Here is a 22,347-nt window from a genome sequence, read left to right as displayed (position 1 = left end):
TTTTTTGTGGACAGCAGAAAGTAAGCTAAGTTTTCCTGATGGAGACTTTTGCACGTTTTAACTCTCGTGTTATCTCTCGAAACATCGTTGAGCAACATTTGTCTACCCAAGCGTCCTGTTCAGGTCTACCTAGACGGAGTACCTCATTACGCACAAGATGAATAGTTTCCAATAGGAATATTTGCTCTAGTTAGTCAAAACACTCGATCGGTGTTCGCGCAGGTTTGAAACAAGTGACGCTGTGTACTTCTTGGTTAGATATAAGGAATTCCTGTGATTTTTAACGAAACGTATCAGTGAGCTACATGAGCGGTTTTCGGTAAGTTTGCAGACAGTTACGTTTGGACAACAGCTTCGTGAACGTTCTTGCAAATGGATATTAATCCTTTAACTATACGCTGCATAAGTTGTTGCATTGAGATCTTTATTTTAAAGTTTAAGTTGTTGGTCTGTTCAGTATGGAATTTTACCGGAATCAGTGCCTCATGAATCTATTTGAAACTTCCATAATGCAGCCTTTTCGTGTTAAATGAGCGCCAAATACATAAAGCTCAACGCCTATGTAAGTTAGCTAACGGCAGGATTTGTAAGTTTTAGGGTTAGCGGAAATGCCGAACAAATGTGTCCAATTTGCAAAGGAACCTTTCTCAATACGAAGGATTATCGTAAACACTATGATCAGTTTAGTTGTTGGTGGAACTCATCTCTTCGCCTGAAAATGGTGGGGTTGATGAAAGAAAACTATAGACGGCATCGGCAACAAACGCTCACGTCATCGAAGCCTAGTACCTACCGGGAAAGCTCTTCAAAGTATTTGGCCGCGGAAAGCTCCTTACCGACTAATCGAAGCTCTGAACGAGCGACTGCGTATAATCATCAGACCTTTCACAGTTTACCAGTCAGCGAATCGGACGAAAATAATTGGTTTATGTCAGTACCAATTTCAAACATTACATCGATCAAAGGTGCGATTCAGAGTCGTGTCGTTCGGCAGAGGCGATCAGAGTACTTTGCTCAGTTGTCTCCACCAACCTATCGAAACAGCGTGAATAGCGGCCACGTAGTCGGACAATCCAAGGAGGCAACCGTCGGCCCCGGTTGCACGTATTCGTCTCAAGGGCTGCTTTCGTTCGAAGCTTGTCAGAAACAACAGCGGAAATCAACACGTACATATGCCGAATTGCCGTATCAGAACTCCAACGCTAATTACGGTTGGGTGAGCAATGAGCAGTGGGACTGCTCCAACAGTCTACCTGGTGCGCGGCAACTGGCATTACAGAACGACGCCGGCCGGATCGAAACTAATGAACGGTGCGTGAATATACACTCAGCCACTTCGAGCAGATATCCAGATCTGCTGCGGGAGAAGTCGATTGTCAGTGACCAGTCGAACGCCTACAAGCCTATGATCGATGGCGAGCTTTCCGAGCGATCAGACAGAGCTTACGCAGAACAACACGCACATCAATCACAAAGTCAGGAAGAAAGTCTCCGTGTGGATGGGAACAATTTAAACATCAATTGTCTTTCACAAATCTATCAAGGGTCAGGCGAACCTTCAATGTGTATGCCTAACGGAAAAGACAAAAACTCGGTCGAGTCGTTGTTTCACGATTGGAAAAGCAAAATGGACTGGCAAAGTCTCCTAGCTACCGACCATAACGAGGTGCAGCAACGTTTACTAGAAAGCGCCTCTAATGACACTTCAAACTATCAGGAGTATTTGTCAACGTCAGCCAACGTAATGCAACCAATGCGTCGCCGTAGGGCTTCGTTTGGATTATGCGATGCGCTCGACCTTACGCGGAATCCGCCAGTACCTAACGAAGCTAACTATAATACTACAAGCCTTATTTTTCAGTAACGATCTCACGAAAAACTGTCTTGCATAACTTGTTAGATTATTAATATTTTTGCCGTCTCAATGCTACCGTCGTCGTGACGCTATCGTTAACGTGGCAAGATAAAGTCGTTAAAAGTTTAGTAACATCCCAAACCGGGGGAAATACGTAGAAAAATTAGAATAGGATACCGCTCTATGTTCTCCATGCAATAGAAGATCGTTGACAATAAATAGATACCGACTTCTACTTAACTAGCGCACCCCTAGGGCGCTTCGGGGGGTGGCTTCCCATAGACAACAACCTATATTGAGAATTGAATCAACATGAACGTGTCACCTTAACATTGTGCTTGAGATACATATACACATATATATTGTAAATTCTGCACGAAGAATTTTGTAGAGTTATTTCGTTGCGTTTAAACACGCGTGTCTAAACAAAGATAGCCGTAAGTTAAATACGTTGCTTTCCAACCTGCTAACTTTAGCTTCTTCGCTCAGACCTTAGGTTAACACATTTTCTTCGACACATTTATTGCGTTTTTGGCGCTCGTCGTCAGTGATACGTCATGGAAGAAGTTGAGAAAGTTATAGCTGGTATTTTTTTTTTTTTTTATGTATTTTCAAAACTATAGCCATGTGTAAAAAGTATGGTAATGGTCAAAGAACAACGATCTTAGCAGTGAACAACAACATCACCTAGTGTTTTTTTTATCGTTGCAATTATTACACAGCATAATTATGCCGTATCAATGGATTATGTCTTACTTTTATATTACTCTATACAATTAAACCATTACAATGTCCTAAAAACACGAAAAAGTTCTATGCCATAACGTAAGAAAACAAACCGAAATCATAAGATTTTTATTCGAAAATTCCTTTTTTTTACATTTTTAGCCACCGGGTAATGGCTTGAAAAATCAATAAGAATTGTTGTAGTAATAGTTGCATTATGTACACATTATATGTATATACATAACATACTATTTTACGTACTCAAATGGTTTCGTTTGATCTTCATAGTGCCTATTTGCCTACTTCAATAACGTTGTTTACTAATAATAATGTAGGACAAAAACGTTACGTATATATCAGCTGTCTCGTCATTTAACCATAGGTTATGTTGCACAGATACGAACAAATGGTTACAAACCCGAAAGTATAAATACTGACCGTTTCGGCTAGCCGTTCCCGGAAATGTTTAGAATTTTATACAACTCCGTTCCGCCGGAAAAACGAATCAAGTGTTAATTATTGAAAAGTATCTATTTTTTTTTGTTAGTAGTAGCTGATTCTATATGAGGTACCTAAATGAGGCTGACTACCGCCCAATCCAGAACCTATAACAACGTCGGCTGGGTCTGATATGCAATAAGGCCTTACCGTCATACTTTTATACTGTCCTTTTAAGATATATATCTATTTACGAAAAGTAAATACAGGAGCAGTAATAGAACATTATATTTACACGTACGTATATTCATGCATATAAGAGACATGTAATTATCGGTGCACGTATGTAACCCGTAACAGCCAAACTAATTCGCATTGTAAAAGGGAATTAGATCAAATTGGTCTTCTTTTTTTCTAAAGAAGTTCTTCAGCATGTACGAAAGTGTCCCGTAGAATTTTAGTTGATAGACCAAAGCTGAATTGGTTTTTAGGAGACTTTTCACAAAGTACCGCTAACCCAAAACATATCCGAGATAGAAAAAGCAATCGCACTCTGATCACAACTCTGTGTGTGTCCTAAAAGGTGTCCTAAAAGTGTCCTAAAAGGTGAGTGCTGTTTTTCTAATGTGCCAGCAATCATTCGTTCTACTTCTGTCAGCTCACCGAAAGCCAGTGCCTGCTATTATCAAGAAGGACCATCGAGTAACATTCGTCGGCAAGATAATGAGAGAATGTAAAAAGGCTATTCGAAAGGAACAATATGATGACCTTTGCTTTTTTAGTCGTCTCTTGAATACAAGCCTTTCTTCAAGTACAAAGGAATATAGGAGACTCCTTATTCTTAGAACGACATCATTTAGACGGCCCACTGATTGGCCGTAGCGATCATCCTGATGAATAGATTATGGATAATAAAATATAATAATGATCATAGCAAAGTTCCAGCAGTAGGGTCTTGTCAACACATTTCTGCTAACGGCTAGCGATTGTAACCTCATAAATATCCGATGTAGACTGAAAGTTCGTTCCCGGACTCCGGTAGCTTCATTTGTTCTGGTGTCCAGACGTGGCTGAAATTGGGCCTTGAGAACAATTGAAGGCCTCTGAAGGTTTAACATTGATCAATGAAAGCCTTTCTCATTAAAATCACTTTAAAAGCTGATATGTGGTTGGTCGACTTTAGAAGAATTTCAATGTAAAAGTATAAATAACACGATTGTTTTTTTTACCTTCGATAGGAAGGTAGAGTTCTGGGTTGGGTCCCAAGTATGTACCATTATTTGACAGACGTCACTCGATTTGAATAAGTTGTTAAGATGAGAGCTCTAGCTGGCTTTGCCGCTGATACATCTGTTCGGGAAGAAAACGTATTTTGTACTGCCCTGAGACGGTCTTTAACGGACTGACAGCTTCGATACAAAAATCGTAGGAGTTCCTACATGAATAAATATAATACATCATCTATTTTCAAGCTGGCCCTAGGTCGCTCGAATACAGACTGGCTTGATTTTTAGCTTAACGGCTTTCCGAACATTAGGACTACAAACAACGCAATTTTTTCTTTGTAATAACACAGCAACTACAGTATATATATTTGAACATCTCGTCCAAAGCCTCCTCTGAAATAAAGAACAATTGAAGTATATAAGACAGCAGAAACAACATATTTACATGCCGAACTCAGTTGGACGAGTAACTGAATAACGGCAAGTTACCATTTTAGTACATTGTGCAAACGAGTACACGACGCATATAACTTGAAGAGAACGATTCGCGCTACTTAAACTTTCTATAATAGTCAGACAAAAGAAGAACGAGAAAAAAGTTCCCTTGTCATCGTCTGTAACCTGGAAACGACATATTTATACCTAACCTCTTACCTGATTGACGTTTACCGAGAATTAACTAGGCTAACACAGAATAACGGTCATGACACGGATGGTGATTCGGTGAGTTAAATATCGATTCGGGTTCGGAGATTAGTTCAGTGGCCCGTATCTGCTGTAATATTGACATTGCCATTGACTACAGATTTTTCAACAGCCCAATCTGGGAAAGCGTCTAACGAATAGATGAGTTTTCCTAACGTGTTGAGAGAGACCAACATCGTGCAGATTGCGGTAAGCTTCACGATGAGACCTGGTAACAGCTGTAAGTAAAATAACATCACCAAGTTATATGAATTATAGATTGCTACGTACGTAATATTAAACATTTTGGCCTCTATTTCAATGTTCCTATACTTCAAAGGCCTATTATATACTAAAGGAGTTTAACGACACGGTTCAGTTCTGGCAACTGTATTCGGCTTTCAGCCTTTATTCAGAGAACCAATTTTTACCTTATTTTCCACAATTAGTCTCAGTCATAATGATACAAATATTTACATAGAACGCTTTACCGATAAGATTATGTCTAGAACTTAAGCGTATTCGATGAATGATGAATGGAACGCTTATGTCCCATATGGCATAAAAAATGGGCTTTGAAGTTCTTCCAATTATTACGTCGATTAGCAGTCAAGTTCTATTATATGAAGGTGAAGCGCATTTGGGAGGTATGTGTGCGTACCTTAATATCAAACTATTTAAAATTCTCCTTTCTGATTTCACCTTTTTGCCTGTACGCTCTACACCTTTAAATAACGACTTCTGTAGGTCTATTCAAGTACGCCTGAACTGCCGTATAGGACTATCCGTGTTTGCCGATGCTCGATGTGTACTTTAGCTCCTTAGCTGATCCTTAGATATTGCCCGACCGAGCCAGTCTCGACAACTGACTCCTGATTCCAATGGATTCCTATCGGTGCATGCCAAACCCAGTTGGCCAAGCTGCCCCGGATCAGGCCCATGCTCTTTATGTGGGAGAACGACCAAAGCGACGAGGAACAGGGATCCGAGTGTTTGTCAACTTTTCATCTTATTGCCCCTTTCCCAGCGGATACCCCCTTCCTCAGGCGGATTCTTTCTGCTCTTGCAACTGCTTGCAATGTGTGTCCCGTTCCTGACGGCGTTCCCGCGGGACAGCAAGGCATCAAGACCGAACGACCAGACGGCTTGGGATTATCCATACATTAATGTTAAGCAAGTGCAACTGGGAGAGGGATGAAGAACGGCGCAGAACAGACAACGACCACCATCTTCAGCATGCACCCACCGATTGGTCCAGCTTGCTCCTAACAGCTGCGAGTCTTGCTTGTTTGTGCAAGGGTTTGTCTTAGCTGTTGGAAATCCAACGCAGGCGCGCTATCTGCCCTTGGAATAGTAGCTGTTGTAGCGATTCTAACCTCTCTTTTTCCTTTTACTCCATCTCCGTGCTTGACCGAATGATTTAGTCGGTGGCTTTTAGTGCGTCTGGCTCTTACTCAACGGCCCATGTCTGCCTAGCCCAATGTGCCTTAGAAGTGCAGATGGCAAGACCCAAGTTGGCCAGCGATATTTGGGAGCGACTAGGACATCTTGGCCTGCTTTCCTAAGACTGAACATTTCAAATTAGTCATACTATTGCTACTGCTGCTATTGCCTCCCTGTTCTGCCGTAAGAGGATAATTGCAAATCTGATGAGATCCGCATCACCGTGGATCACCGTGTACTTTCCCATACTCCATGAAATGTAGGTCTCTATTTGTCGCTGGTCATCAAGAATGTCTTCGCTGGCAACTGCTGATGAGTAAAGCAGCTCGAAAGAGCTAAAAGCGGTCTCCGGCAGGCTCAAACTGGAAAAAGGCCGCTGCGCAGAGGTGACACAGGAGCAATTTTACAGGACGTTTAATCAAAACACGTTCAATGTCACCAAGTAGACCAGATTGTATCATGGCTTTGATTTTCTGACTACTACTTTATATGTATCGGGTTGACTCATAACTCTACCACAGGCCATATCTTTTTGTGGCCAGGCTGACAGACCGCCTAAAGTGTATTGCTTCCAAGTTCCTATTTACGTTAGTAAAAATAGCTTGAAACGAGTTAATATTTCATTTGTATACATTTGTATTTCATTTGTACATATTAAACAATTTAATAAATCCAAATGAAAGGAGTGCACGAGTTCTAGTATTATACAGTAATTAAAAAAACATGTACGAAGTACATGTACGAAGCGATTCCGTCCAGTCCCCTTCATATTCCGGTACTCGTTTGCGACGCCATAAAATTTACGTGATACGTGTTTCTCAGTAGCTCTTTGGTCACTCCGTATCGCATCGTTACTGACTTGCAATATCAATTATCCTTAGAATCTTACCATGTCCTTCGTTTTTAGATGAGCGTGAGTAGCAACAATAGCGTTGGCAGGCGTACCAACAGGCAACATGAAGGCATATGAACAAGCGAAAGTCACCGGGATGACGAGGTACAATGGGTTGATTCTTAGATCAGTCGCTAACGAGGCAACGATCGGTAAAAAAATTGTTGCTGTTGCTGAGTTTGTCACGAACTCAGTTAGCATTGCCACGATGGACGAAATTACAAACGCCATCCACGAGGGCCGCAGCAGGTTAAATGCTGCCAAGTGATGACCCATCCAAGCTGAAAGACCTGATTTCTGCAGAAACATACATCCGGCATTATCAGACAGAGGATGAAGGCATAACCATTAGTAAATATGACCAATTAGAAATAAATTAGCGAAGTTAACGGAGAAAAAAAATATTGGATATAGTCGCAAACATGGTTTCTTCCTCAATGTTGTTAGATAACATTAGTTTAGCTGTTGACGTTTCGTAACAAATACACAATAGAGATCGATACGTCTAAGGCACTAACGCTCAGCAGTAACGCCTTCAGATTTAGAATTAGCAAAAATCTATATAGCGCTTTTGAATAAGTAGCAGTTAGCTCTGCAAGACATTTATCAAAGTATAGCTTTTGTAATTCATAATTAAATTAACCATTTTCAATACTGCATCATCTTTAACGGCCCTGATCACAACCGAAACCTAAATATGAATATGTAAATTACCAAAGGCGGTCTAACCTTCGTTGCTTCAGCCATGGCAAAACCGCCACCGCGGAGGAGTATCACTCCCCAGGGCAGACGCTGCTGTATCGTCTGCCATGTAATCAACGGGGGACAAGACCCCACCTCGGAGGGTTTCGAAGGGATCACGAATAACAGCAGAACAATAAACATTGCGCAAGTTGAGTCCTTCGGCCTTCTGGATTTTCCCGTATGTAAATTGCAAATACAAGTGGACAAAGCAACTTATTCCTGATGTTTGATTAATACAGGCATTCGTTTCAGCCCAGAGAGCTGCGAAAACAATGAAACGACTGTAAATAATTTTTATAGAGCTTTCCACAAACAGAGACACATTTATTTCCCCTGTTGTTGTTGTTGTTGTTGTTGTTAAGTTTCACAGTTTGTAAAGTTGATCACAAACATTCAGCTTGCAATTCGTAAGTATTAATATTAACACGCGTAGTTGTACTAACAGATTCTGGTACTGGAACGCATGGGCCCATCCATGCATAAAATGTGGGTCTCTGAACATCCAGAGGAGGATCATACAGACGAACAATGTCAGCACCGCTCCTTCATGAAAGGTTATCGAACCCAGTTCCTCATACTTTTTATTTATTGTTTTCTTAGCTGCATGGCCGTGTGCGTTCAGTCCGGATGGTCTGTAATTATAATCAATGTTTAATAAAATAACAGAAGCTTCTAGGTCTCTTGAAATTCACCGTGTGTTGATTTAATATAATACTGAACTGCTAAGTAATTATATAAATATTGTCACAACAAAGAAATGCATTGAGGAAAGTTAACGTACCTATTCCAGAAATACAATAGCTGAAAGACTCCCCAGACGAGCAGAACGGTACAGACTACGCCCGGTGCCGCAAATATCATCCATGAAGCGTAATCGACAGGGGGAAGTCCATTGTAGTACCTTGACACAAAAAGCAAAACATATTATGAGATCCAGTGTCATTATATACATATATCTAAATATGTATACATGTACTTACTCGTCCATGATAAATTTGAGAATGAGGTTAGGTCCGGCGCTAGTTAACGTTGCTGTTCCGCCAATATTCGCAGCAAAGGCCACGCTGAGGTACAAGCCTTTGGCCAGATGTCGTTCCCTTTGGTGCCGCCGTCGATACTCGGAGTATATATTGTGCTCTGCAAGAATTTCCCTAGAATGCGTAAATGAATAGAACAGGATGAAATGTCTATGCCATGGCGACGACTCTACAGTATAAATATTTGGTAGGAATATGTCCGCCTACAGACATGGCATCTGTTATAAGCTATTTAATCGAAGAACAGAAAGCTAAATCACGCTAGTTGATCGTACTAGAATACGATGCAGGATTTACGACGTATAGGAACTGACTTTTCGGAGCTTCCGTGGCACTGCCGCTTCTCTAACATGGAGGTCTCAGTGGCCTTCTGGCTATACGAAGCTAGTTCTAAATCCTCGGAGGTGGTTCGCCCTCGAGTGCCGAAAATTTCGGTCAAGACGGCGTCGACAATCGGCATCATCATCGCAGTCGTCGAGGTGTTACAGATCCACACCGACAGGAACATTGTGGTAACCATAAATCCCAACATGATCCTGTTTAGCAAACGCAGGTGAGACGATTGGGCCATTGTATTTTCGACGCACAACGTGAAATCCTTACGGTAAAAGTTTACTAACTTAGCTTAGAGAAGGTGCGTTTACATTGGCCGTGCACTAAGCTAAACGCCGGTACTTTCTTTGGTAACATTAGAGCTTTTCGATGTGTAAATGATTCGCGTCTTTCAGAATGCTTGATATACCATTGTACTACTAGAGACATGCCACACTTTTGGCATCAGTAAAACGCGCCATTCGAACTGTGTGGTATGACAGACAACGTTACCTTTGCCTGACCACGAGCCTAAGATCTTAAACGCGTTTCTGCTTACCTGCTTTAGAGGAACGAACGAGCGAATCATGGCAAAGTTCGACATACTTAAAATTGTTGCCACCATTGAATATTAACTTACCCTAAGCACAAAAAAATATGAAAATCAAAGAAGGCAACTGAAACAGTGCCCATCTGTTCTGACTGCTCTGACCACTCAAGTAAATGATTATTAGTTAATTGCTGATATCTATTGAAATTTCTCACGCACCATTTTGGATCAGTTCCTACGCAAAGCATAACCCGAAGTGCGATTCGTCGGTGCAGGCTGCAGTGTTCGATAGCTATGGCCATTATCAAACTTGCCACGAACACCATATTTGTTTCCACCTATGGCACAGTCAACATACGGTGAATAATAAATTAGAAAGATGTTTCTTAAGGCAATGTTACCTCTTTCCCTAAGAAAATTGTGCCCGGAGATCTTGAACGCATCCCACACTCTGACGGCGTTACTTGTGGAGCTGGTAAAAGCACTGCGATATCGAACGCAGTTTAAAGCAACAGCTTATTTAGCAAAAAAAAAAAAAATAAATCACTTTTCGAGCTCACGTCAGTCGAGCAGTTCTTCGCAAAGCAGAGGTTCATTAAGGTAAATCTTCACGTAAACTTATTTCCAGTCTAAACCATAACTAACGTCATTTTGCCGAGCTGTCCATATTGTTAGTTAATTTTTTCTTCGAGATATGACAATCGAAGGCTAATGGGACAAACGTCTGCTTTTCCTAACTTTCCTAAACTGAGATCAGTTGGATGTTGGTGCTCAGAGGACTTACACTAACAAATCCCTATATATTCACCGTTTTTCTTCGGCCCCTCGAAGCGTCTTCCACAATCTTCCTCGAAACGAATTGCTAACGCTTCGCGGATGATTGACGATCATGACTAAGCATTTGATAAGATGATGGTTACGCTTAAGCTTGTAAATAATCGTCCTACCACTGCATTGTTTCCCGCCGCATGGCTGTTGTCCAAGCTATGAAGAAATCATAGCTAAAGGGAAGATCGCCTGAATAGACGGTCACACTTCTTCTGTATGATTGCGGTAATCTATATCCGGCAATCGGCTTCTGCCTGATCAGCATTTTTGGAAGGACACAACGTTGTACCATCGCAATTATCTGAAACTCATATCGCTCTGCCGCGTGCAAAGTTACCCTTGGTAGCGCTGCTGTTCCAGTTGAACCTCTGGACGTATGCTGGCAATACATACGGTCTGTTTCTATTGTGCATATTCAATTGGTTAAATAGAAACGTGGCCGCGCTAAATTCTCGTCTTACGTAAGTATGCTAATTGACAGCTTATCGTTTATTCTGTTGCTACGTCCTAGAGATTCATGGAAATCCCGGAACGAGCTGCGTCTGAGCTACGGTTAGAAAACGACGACACTGCGACTTTCCTGTTGACTGATGTATTGTACAAACACTTCGTCGTACGATCAATACGTATTTACTATTATTTATATAATTGCTCCTACAGATAAAGTATTAAGTAGTTTACTTTGTCTAATACTGGACAAAGAGCGATATTTTGGCTGCTTCCACAAAAGACTGTTATAATGGCTGGACGCAATCGTTTGGTCCCTGATCAACATGAACGAGTCGTCAATTGAATTGCTTATTACTATTAATGTTTATCTAGCTTCTCTTCAACTTACAGTTGTTGATAACTGGTCCACAGTAAAGACGTTCGTTAACGAAGTTTTGCATCTTCTGCTATATTTTTTTTATCTATTTTATATAATACGATAGTATTTAAATGTTAAATGTATCGCCGCAGGCAATGTACTATATCATGTAGAGCTTGGCATTAGATCAAAGATGAGCGGCATAAAATTTTACTTATCGATGAACCAGCAATGAACGCTTAATTCTCTTGAGGGTGGCCTCAAAAAACACTAACCAGGTGGATATTACCTCATAATTTGAATCTCAGTGATGTTTTACTCGTTCCACGTATTCACATAGAACTAACAATAGCTAACAGTTACGACGGTACATTAATCAGTGAACTAACCGATTTCCTACACGAAGAAGGTAGGGCTCACCAGGTATTGTTGACACGTTTCATCGGACGAGATGATTCCCAGAGACGGAAATAGAACGACCGGTAACAAGGCCGTAACGGCAAGCGGAAGAGCCTCAGTCATCCAATAGAAGGCCATCAGGACGACCACAAAACCGCACCGGGATTCCTATTACAGACGAAAAGGCCTCATAGTTAGTGAGTCACGATGGACACTGTATGAGAGCAATTCTGCTCATTGCTAGCTGTGTACTGTATATTCCCAATGTTGCAGCATTCGGGATGCGTGTATTATGCGTCGATGATTCTCTGACATCCAATATGGAGTAGATGAAATGGATTCCTATTTTGTAATTCGATGCTCCTTAACCCGGGTTAGAATGCGTACTCAGCTGTAGTTTTGTGACCGCAGGCCATATTTGAGGCTTTATTCCAGGGGTGATTTTGTCCTAAAGGCTAAAAGTTGTGGGGTCAGTTTGTATTTGGTGTATGACGAAGGACCTCTAGCATATGTGCGCATTGTCCAGTAGTATTAACAGTAGTTAGGCTGGTCGCTTCTCATTAGGTCTACAGGGGTGACGGAGAGACTCAGCAGAACCGTTTGGTGCTTAACAGAATGCGTATCCATTTACTACGCTCCATTCCAAGCAGCTACGTCGGACAGTTTTCAGAGACACGACGCATAAAGTTTCAAACGCGTGAAGAAACCTGGTATACCCCGTGTTTAATGCCCGGAGTACGACAAGGTTTATGGTGGAGACCTCATGTGCAGTGTGCATCGCTGACAGGACCCGCCAGCCTGGACTTGTAGATATCGGGTAATCGTAGTACCGCTTTTTGGGCCAATGCCGTTTTATCCAGAACTTCGGAGAACAAACAATGTCTTCGTTCCGGAGGAATATCGCGAAAAAGAAAGCCCTTGCCATAATTCTTGATTTTAGGCTAAAATTAGTGAAATTCGTTCACGTCAATAGAATTTTGGGAAACATCTGTTTAAACGACTATGCAAACATTGCATTGATTAAATCCATGTAGTACAATGATGTCGTTATTGGCCGGGTTCGGGTCTGACAGGCACTGCCCAGACTGACACGTCACGTTCGAAAAGTAGATTTTGAGCTAAGTTTAGATAGTGAACTTTGAATTCCGTCGTGGCGCTTACGACCGTGGGTTGATTAAACTACCTGGTAGAGAGACAAGGGTCGGACAAGGCGGGCGAAAGCTTTAACACACATTGCAAATAGTCCAGCCTTCGTCTAAGCGTGCGTAAAAAACATCCTCCCTCTACGTTAAATCAGGACAGGGGAGGCCCCATTGCTGCCAAGGGCAAACTTCGGCTGCAATGTATTACGCAGCAAGCGGCCGTAAGACGTCATTCATTACAAGATAAAATACAGTGTATTGTTTTAATAGCTTTTTGCACAACTTTATCAACCTGCAACGCAATTCAAATTAAATACGTGCTCAATGAAAATGGGATTTATCAGTGTATATCAATGAGCTATGACAGCCTTTCGGCCAGTATAGTAATTGTTAGATAAGAGTAATCGTCTATTTAGTCGGTGTACCGGCTTAACGAAGCCCACGGCAACGATACACACCGTCCCACTTCGGAAAACCCGTATCGACATTGTATATAATCTATTGGTGATTTGTTATCATTTCAATCAAATCACATTGAGCTGGATCGGCCTACCGATGCGACGTACGTGGACGTCTAACGCATATGATATATGCGTAAGACACGCAATGGGAATCCAGTCTGGCTAGTGAACCACGAAGCTTGCAAACTACAAGCACTTACTATGAGAGGCCAGTTGTAAACAAAGTAATCCTTATTTAAGTAATAATTGGATTGATTCAACATGCGTAGGTATAGAACTGGCCTGCTTTTCTGTTTCCTGCCAACTGATCTTTAGTCTTAGATGGATGAAAACGCAGTAAAGCACAACACGAAAATTTGAATTTATATGGAAGCAAAAAGCGTTTTTAGGGGGCTAACAGTTATCTAGCACGAGCATAAGCTAATGACTGTTCATACAATTGTTAGGAAATGGACTCTAGACATGGAGAACTAGTTGTCCTATACGAAACTAGGATAAGTGACAACAGCAGCAAATCTCACTCATTTCATAGAAGGACCTGCAAGCTAAAGCGAGTTCGTTCATTTTTCGAGGATTTCTCGAGCTTACTCCTTCTTATTCTAGTTTGTCGTTCAGGAGGCAGGCGGATCACGACGCCCCAGGATTATGCCCCAGCCTCGATATATTTTTAGCATGTTTTTGGCATTAGCTCTAACATACGCATGGAAATCTCAGTGTACTGGCAGCAAGCTCTTTATATCATCTAATTGTTTAGAAAGGTATATTTTTCAGTGGCAGGCGAATTTGTTTAGTTCTCGAACGACCTTGGATCTGGAATTCCCAAAAGTTTTGCCTTTGCAGTCTTTTCGGATCAGAACTTTTCGGGCACTTCTACGGAAATCGGTATAATATACATTTCTATTAACATAACCGAGTGTCTGACTAAAAGGGCCAAAGTTCGTTATAAATTCGCCGCAGGACCCCTCATTAGGCCAAAAAAGACTTAATAAGCCTATATAATTAATGCAACAAATCGATTTTCTACCTAAAGCTGAGCGTCATGTGGATGGATGCTGAAGCTCATCTAATATTAATTCTGTTTTGTGCCCAAACAAGCTTGGGGTTACAGCTCCCCCACAAGTTACTTGCGTTTCTTTTCGTTGGCCCAGGGCTAGCCTTCAATCTCACATTACAAACAACTCACCTGCTCGAATCGATTTATGTACGTTTTTATGTTTGTCAAAAAGTAGGTCAAGTCTCTTTTGTAGAACACATTATCGTTCTGCCATGTCATCTAGTAGAGCAGATAAACACCGCTAATTAATCTACTATACGCTTTTCGTATAGGATCGCTAATTTTATTGCCTGCCCACACACTGACATCCCTGCAAGGCCCTGCAATGCTGAGCCTAAACAGGGCGCATTAAAAAGATCACCGTCGAAAAGCTGCAATGCTAGATAGATAGTCCGCTAGCGAGTGGTTTAGATCTGTGGAGCGGCTCGGCTAATACGAATGAAAATGAACTATATTTTGAAAAATAGACCAAAAACTTATTCACACACACGAACACTGACGAGTTTCAAATGGTAGTGAACGAGGGTTTCATTCATTCATTAGCAACTAATACAATTGGTTTAGTTGGTGCACGAAACATGGCTAAATTTCGTCATTACCTTTAGAAGTCTGCAGAAACTGTGCACAAACTGACTTCCTAAATGGGTCAAAAGTATTTCAAATGAGCCCATTTGTGTTATGTTGACGCCTGTTTCTATAGAAAAGTAATGAACGTTTTCTTTTTGGATATTCTACAAAATGTTTATACTATACGAACGAACAAATTGCAAGATGACTGTGAATGGCCACGCATTCAGGGTGGAACCCCAAACCCGTTGTGTAGAACGCCAGCGTCCTACGAATACGTCAAATTTAACCCATATTGCAGCTTGCAATTTTAAGCGGAGGCTGTAGCTGACATTTTTCAAATGAGCAATGTAACATCTTGTTTTGCCCTATTTTTTTTTTTGCTTGGAAATCTTGAACTGACTTGGCTGTAATGTTTATTGGTCCTAGAAATGGTTTTGGCCACATTATGTCAAACTTTCTTTAGCCCAACCAAATTCTAGGTCGATGGCCCCGAAAAGCAGAAAACTTTTGCAAAACGAATTGCTCATAACTGGGTAATTATTCTAGATAAAACTGGATTTCGGGCAGCCACTTCTCACAGGTAGCGTGAACTTCGCGTACTACAGCTAAAGTTATCAAAGCCCCTAGTAGTTAAGCCTACAGAGTGATTGAACGATGTTTCAGTTTATCAAGCGAAAGCTCTCTTTCTTGCATTGAGTTCTTGGCTATATGTTTGCATCGAGTTCTACGTGTATTGTCATTACATGTTGTCTCATACTTCAGTCCTAGCCTAATCTTTCGTTATAAATATTTGTTATACAAGCCATCAATCTTTTGTATTAAAGCGCTGAAGGGCTATACAACAGCTAAGCAACAAAGTAGCACTCCGCACTTTAAGACCTCTCAAACGCTACTCAATCAGAGGGAATCAGTAAAGAAAGGGACTGGTCCACTACAATTAGTTGTATCTCATCATACGTATGTAACGAACAGACCGTTGTATTGACAGTCGTCAGTAAAGGTGAAAGCGCCAGTGGGGCAAAGATGATCACACCAGTCTTCCACAGTCGTGCCCATAGCGACGGCTTAGCTATGACCTTGTCAGGTCCTTCCATCCTGAACAGAATTCGTTGCACTCCGTCGGATGAGACTTCCGTTTCGCCGTCGCTAAGCGCACGACCGACGGCTGTCGATTCCGCAGCAGGTATCGATGTTAGCAGGGGCGCACAGGTAACCTCCGAGGTGCACCAATGAACGTCAAAAGCTTCCTCGAGCTCCTCAGTCTCCGACCAGATGGTACGCCTCTGTCGGGACACTCCGAGTCCCGGCCTAGAAGTGCTCCGCTACAATGACCCGACCACAGATACAAATGAGAGAGGGAAAACAAAGAAAGACAATTCGGTAAATTTATGTAGTTTGTCAATCACGGTCAGTAAACTAGAAATACACTCCTGCGTGCTGACTGCAGTGCGGATGGATGACGTAGCGCGGACCACCGCGTCAACAGCGAGAACATAATCATCATAACCATCATCAACTACAATAACCAGTGCACTACCTATGCGAGTGACATCGACCATAATGGTGAGAGCCATCGTTGTCGTTGGCAAGCGGGTAGTAGTTGCTTTACGATATCTTGTGAATCTTGGTCACGCGTCTTCCTTGGCCATCACCGTCGCCAAGGAAACGAAGAAGCGCAAGGGAAAAGAACTCAAAGGGTATTAGCAGCGGCCGACGAACGACTCAATCGGTATCATCAGTCTCATGAGCACAGTAGCAGGTAGATACCGCAATACCAATACGATAAATCCACACCGTGAGTGAAACGCGCATCGATAGAGGGCGCCTCTTGGATGCGAACGTGCTGCGACTTTTGCGTAGTGTCAATGCGATGGCGCCATCTACTGGTACGAGTGAAAGGTTTCTTCGTAGGTTGTGGGATAGGTCGGCTTGGCTGATAAAAACACATGCGGCAGAAACCTACCCAGGATAGTACACGGCCTAACTAAAGCTACAGACGCCTGCTCCATCTTGGCCTAACCTTTCAAATGCAGGAGTTCACGGTACGCCTTGCGCGTTTACTGGTAATGTTCATAGCTCTCATATCGTATATCTACAGGACACTGCTTCGAGCTGATAGCACCGCCTGTCTATCATTTTGTCTGGCTAGCTACCCGGCTCCAACTAGTCGATTCTATAGGCAAAATATTACAGCACGATTGGCAGCTGATAACAGAGATGTTTGTTGCAATTTGGGTCGCTATCTGTACACGTTATCGCATGTCAATTAGACTCTGTTCGCGCGTTTCTTCTCAATAGTTATTATTGTTAGTATCACGAACTGGAACAGGTTTCTATCATATCAGCGCAGTATGGCTATCGACTGTTGGAGACAAATCCTTGCTTCTTTATCTACGAGAGCCTTGTGCATGTTTTTCGCTGAAGCTAAATTGTTTGCGAGACAACGGGTCACATGGAAAATAAGAGCCCAATTTCAGCTTATCCAAATATTTGGCGCACAATAATAATCTGATTCATAAATTTATTTTCAATAGCCTATCCGATAATGTGCTATGAAAAAAAAAAATAGAACATTAAAACTTTTTGAACAAATCGGTTATTGAAAGCATACTAGATTTCTAGCTCGAATCGAGCCCAAGTCAAACAAGCTGCTCTGCGTAAATTGGAAATCTCATCGCTGCGCTTCCTATACATTAAACTTTACCTAACTTAATCAAATTATATTAGAAGTTCCTTTATAACAGAATCTAGGATACATAAGAATATCAGTTGTCAGCCGCTTTTTCAAAATATTGTAGATAGCATCCGCAATTTTCAATGACCATATAACTCCCGTTAGTCTGATCTAGAAGCTTTTAAAGGTGGAGGCTGTCCATTTTTGTTCTCAATAACCCTATTGACCGATGAACAATTGATACTTCATTGTAAGTGTTTTTTTGAGAGAATGGGGATTTCCTGGGGTCATGGGATCCGCTTTTATTTCTCATATTTACGCATAATGAAGGATCGGGTAAACGAAAAATCCCCTTCAGACAAGATCATTGTCGTCTATTAGTGTCTAAATTTGCTGAAGTTCCTGATCGAAAACTCGGGTCGGTTTCTAGGCGAGTTACCTAGTTTATGCCAAGGCAATTTCCTTGACTGACATGGGTCGTGCTACTGTAAAATGTCTGAGCAACCTAGGATTATCTCGTTCTCCTGCCCGGTAATTTCAGTAAAAACAAGCTAAATAAGTCTTACTTAATCTGTGAATTTGTCTCAGCAAGTAAAACACCACCTATTTTTCTAATACCCAATTATAACGAATAATGGCTGTTACCCTCTTCTCATCCTTCAACTCATTCTATCCGCCCGTTCAATTCCAAGAACAAGAGATCTGTCTTTAGCCTTTGAAAAGTCGGTACTGTCTAGTGTGCATGTTCATTGCAGCGCAGTTTCTCTTTTCCTCTCTTTGCCTTCGAAGCAAAAGACCTCGCCCACACCACAAACTGATAACAGACGCATCTCTGCTATCCCTACCTCAGGAAGGCCATTTCACTGGTGATGTCAACGGAAAACATGCCAGACGATCCGGATAAACCGCAGCTAGAAGATGCCTAGAGGCATAACGTGACAGCATACCAACATCGCTGCATTGCCCGAGCGATTAGTGGAGCAGCCGTGCGATAGAAAAAGTTAGCCATCGACAGATGTTGCCCCCTGTTTTTTCCTCTGTACTTGCCCCGCGAACAAACTCGGCTTTTTCTGGAATCATCCACCGGGCCAGTGGCTTGCGGTACTGACTCCAAAAAAGAAGATATTAGTCTTACCGGTCTCTGCCGGCATGTCTGACTGACATCGTTGCCATGCGGGGCTTTGTCGACACATTCAGAACATCTGCCTCAAGAGCTTCCAGTCCCGGTAAATAGTTGAAGCGGTCAGTAATTGTGTATCCAGCAACAAGAAGTGATTTATTTTATTTGATTGTGTCATAGGAGACAAAGCCATCAAATGACTTATAGAGGGCGAGGGCAGCCCACCCGTAACAATATAGGGGCTTAACGAATAGGTGCCGAAGCTCGTTCGGCTGGCACTAAAAGCTTGATTGTTTCGGGCTAATTCTTCATTGTTGCGTGAACAGATGTATCGCTAGAGGACGCTAGTCTAGAGCACAAGTAAGGAATCTAGCGATTGAAGAAGCGATATAATCTTAAGAAATAAGAGATGTATGAAAGGTATGTTAAGGATCAATAAAGCATGAGACAAAAAAGTTTCTTGACAGTTTGGTAGCCTTCATTTAACATATGTATATATATATGAGAGAGAACCACATGTTTTCAAAATGTATGTCTGTCCACCTCGTACGTTTACGAATCCTAAGATTGTCCGGATTGTACAAAAGCTTTTTGTACGCGGGCTTATCAACGCACATTTTGTCATAGCTCTTAGTCGTACTAAGCTACACTGATGTTATTCGGAAGCACAAGAAGGCAATAAAATCTGAGGAATAACCATATGACTATATACATTTTTCTGCTGGGTCCATTCAAGGATGCGCCCAATACCATCCGAAAATCGTGTAGTCAAAACGATTAATAACATGGGTAAAATTTCGATTTGTACTATTGACTATTCATTGTTTAGAACGTTTTTGCAGCCACATTCATCGGGTGCCGTAACTCACGCTCTGTTTTATAGTAATTCTAAATGAACAATATAAATAAAATCTTGAATATTTTGTGATTAATAATTTATTTAAGTAATGAAATAACAAAGAAATGGTATACAGTGACGAGGTTAAGTTGTTTTGCTTTGTCTGAAAATAATAACACGATGGTAAGCAATATGAATGAGAAATGGCGTAAGTTAGCGCAGTAGCTTACCGCGGCAAAAATAGTACCTTTCAGTTCTGACGTATTGTATATCCCAACTTGCAAACAGATATTACTAAAGCTTTTTTGCTAAAACTGGGTTTCAGACTCGTGATTTCGTTGGGCCAATATTCCGAATCTGCCGTGAATCATCGTGACCTGGATAACTACATTTCTCGAAGCCAGTCAAACGAATTATTCGGCGACCTGATATGAAGACAAATTTAATAAATGCAAATATCTCTAGTATATATAAAAATGCAGAGACATCTTAAACCGTTTAACTGAGCCTTGGGCGATTTCATTAATGAACACGTATTTCTTTTAGGTCGCGTACGAACACTGATGAAGACGAACTTCGTCCTCTGCTCTCTCAGCCATCGCTGATAGGAGGTTAATTCGACTTCGTTAAGCGTCTAACAATGTTGCTTTACTGGCAAGCCTAGTAGCTTGATATACACTGGTATAAACTAATAATTCGGTGACCGTAAGAGGCTCACCTTGGCGGTTGGAAGCCCCTTAAACAGAGGGCTTCGTAACTCAACTGCTGGCAACGGGCGGGTTTTAATGGTAGACGTCACGCCAGAAGTATTAGATATTCTTCTGCTCACTTGAAACGTAACACACGAAAAACGTGGCTGCTATGCCAAAAATCCGCCTTGCGTTATCGCCCACCGGATTCACAGTTACCCCAACGTTCCTCATCAACGCCATTTACCTGATATTTTACTCGGATTGTTAAAACAGCTTTCATTGTGATTGTTTTAATTCGCAAAGCTGGCTCTATAGAGTATTATTGGACGAACAGAAATCAGAGGACACACTTTATTTTGAGATGAAAGCAAATGATTATTATGTAGTATTTCGGAGTGTAAACGATAGACGAAACTGGGAGCCCCGTGGTAGCTATAAGGTCACTTTCCACTGGTACAAAAATACGTACGTTTTTCTAGTCGCAGTAAACCGTTTAAACATCGAAATTATCATCAAATTCTGTGAGGGTAACTTCCAATACTATGTAGCGCTAAGGATAGCTACGAGCAGTGCCCTTAACGCCACCTAACCGGCACACCTAACAACATTGCTTCTTGTACAATAATATTGTTTGTCAACTGGGTAAAAAGATTCCCCTATAAAAACAGGAAGATAAAACTGTATATTATTTGAAGGTGTTTGTACTTTTGAGTGACCTCCTTCTTTAAAGCGAGCCTTTTAACTTTAAGAGAAACCATATGGCAGCAGGTTTTCAGAACGCCTCGCGCCTCACACTAAAGGTACTCGAGATTGTCTTGCTGAAGCTCGTATAGCCCTGAGTAAACGCTACTGCGTAATGATACGATATCAACTGATAAAAATATCGCAAACACCCGATTGACAGTTCTGCTATGTGTACATCCAACACGAAATCCCACAGCAACAAGTAAAGTAGACCCAGTAGGTCGGTACGATTGGCACCTGTAGGCTTGCATCTGTCCTAGTAATCATTGTCACACCACCGCTTTTTTCGTTGGTAAGACCCTCAGGGAACAATATGCACTGATGTTAGGTTGATTTTTCGCCGATCTACAATACCCTGAGATCAACCTTTTTGTATCTCACAAAGCCATTACTCATGCTGCACTATCATACGCATAGTAACTAGCAACAGCCACTGGCAAACGTGACTTGGTTCGGATTCTCTTTCTGGACAATACAAAGTCGTGCTTGCATGTAATGACTGTCTGCGTTCCTCTAGCACTTCACCGTAGTCTCACCTCATTCCGCACTCGCGTTTGGGGACGGCCACTGACGGAACAGAGATTTAGTCTGGTCATTTTTGTCGTCCGGGGGCTCCATTGAAGTCAGGAATCTCCCTACAGAGGTTGTTCTCAGGGTATGACAAGTGTAAACAGCGGCCATGTGGCAGGTCGGGGCGAGAGGGAGGAGCTGAGACTGGAAAAAGTATGTGCCAAGGCCCCTCCAATTTACTGGGTGTCTCTTGGGGTTAGCCTAGGTAGGGAAATACGGAGGTGGCGAGATAGAAACGTACAACACGGAAATGCTAATATTATTTACTAAAAAAAGGGGACCTTTAATAGAGGACAGCGAAATTTAATGATGGATGTACTTTTTTCAAGTTACACAAGCAAACAAGTTAACATCCATTCCAACAAACAAGCGTTGAATAAAGCTGCGTTTACAAAATAGCAAGGATGCCTAACTAGTTCGAATCCTTTAGAATAGTGAACACACGTATAGCTACAAAGAATATGTGGACAAACACTGAGAAGAGCCTTGCCCCAGGCAAATTCTACACTTTCTTGCCAAAACCTTAAGTTCCTAAAAAAG

The 22,347-nt window shown here is 41.7% G+C and overlaps 1 protein-coding gene and 1 long non-coding RNA gene across 3 annotated transcripts; one reads left to right on the top strand and one right to left on the bottom strand.

Annotated features, from left to right (window-relative positions):
* Positions 1-2,676: 2,676 nt before the first annotated feature.
* Positions 2,677-21,875, bottom strand: LOC111262672 (Na(+)/citrate cotransporter). 2 transcript variants are annotated; one of them, XM_022837089.2, is made up of 12 exons: positions 21,774-21,874; positions 16,144-16,491; positions 11,964-12,110; positions 10,127-10,245; positions 9,360-9,581; positions 8,989-9,159; positions 8,790-8,909; positions 8,452-8,640; positions 7,994-8,174; positions 7,262-7,561; positions 4,900-5,168; positions 2,677-4,638 (listed from the first exon to the last, which is right to left on the bottom strand). In XM_022837089.2, exons 1-11 carry the CDS (start codon positions 21,831-21,833, stop codon positions 5,004-5,006), a joined length of 2,022 nt encoding a protein of 673 aa, XP_022692824.1. In that variant the 5' UTR covers positions 21,834-21,874; the 3' UTR covers positions 2,677-4,638; positions 4,900-5,003. The 2 variants fall into 2 exon arrangements, with proteins under 2 accessions (XP_022692824.1, XP_022692826.1); XM_022837091.2 differs by lacking the exon at positions 9,360-9,581 and having other exon boundaries at positions 21,774-21,875.
* On the top strand, positions 16,713-19,427 carry LOC111262674 (uncharacterized). The gene is made up of 2 exons (XR_002681780.2): positions 16,713-17,232; positions 18,694-19,427. It is a non-coding gene; the product is annotated as an uncharacterized LOC111262674 (long non-coding RNA).
* Positions 21,876-22,347: the final 472 nt, after the last annotated feature.

This window comes from Varroa jacobsoni, unplaced genomic scaffold, assembly GCF_002532875.2.
Source record: "Varroa jacobsoni isolate VJ856 unplaced genomic scaffold, vjacob_1.0 scaffold_690, whole genome shotgun sequence".
Classification (NCBI taxonomy): domain Eukaryota; kingdom Metazoa; phylum Arthropoda; class Arachnida; order Mesostigmata; family Varroidae; genus Varroa; species Varroa jacobsoni.
The sequence above is the reverse complement of the archived record's forward strand: the minus strand, read 5'-3'. Positions and strand labels throughout refer to the sequence as shown.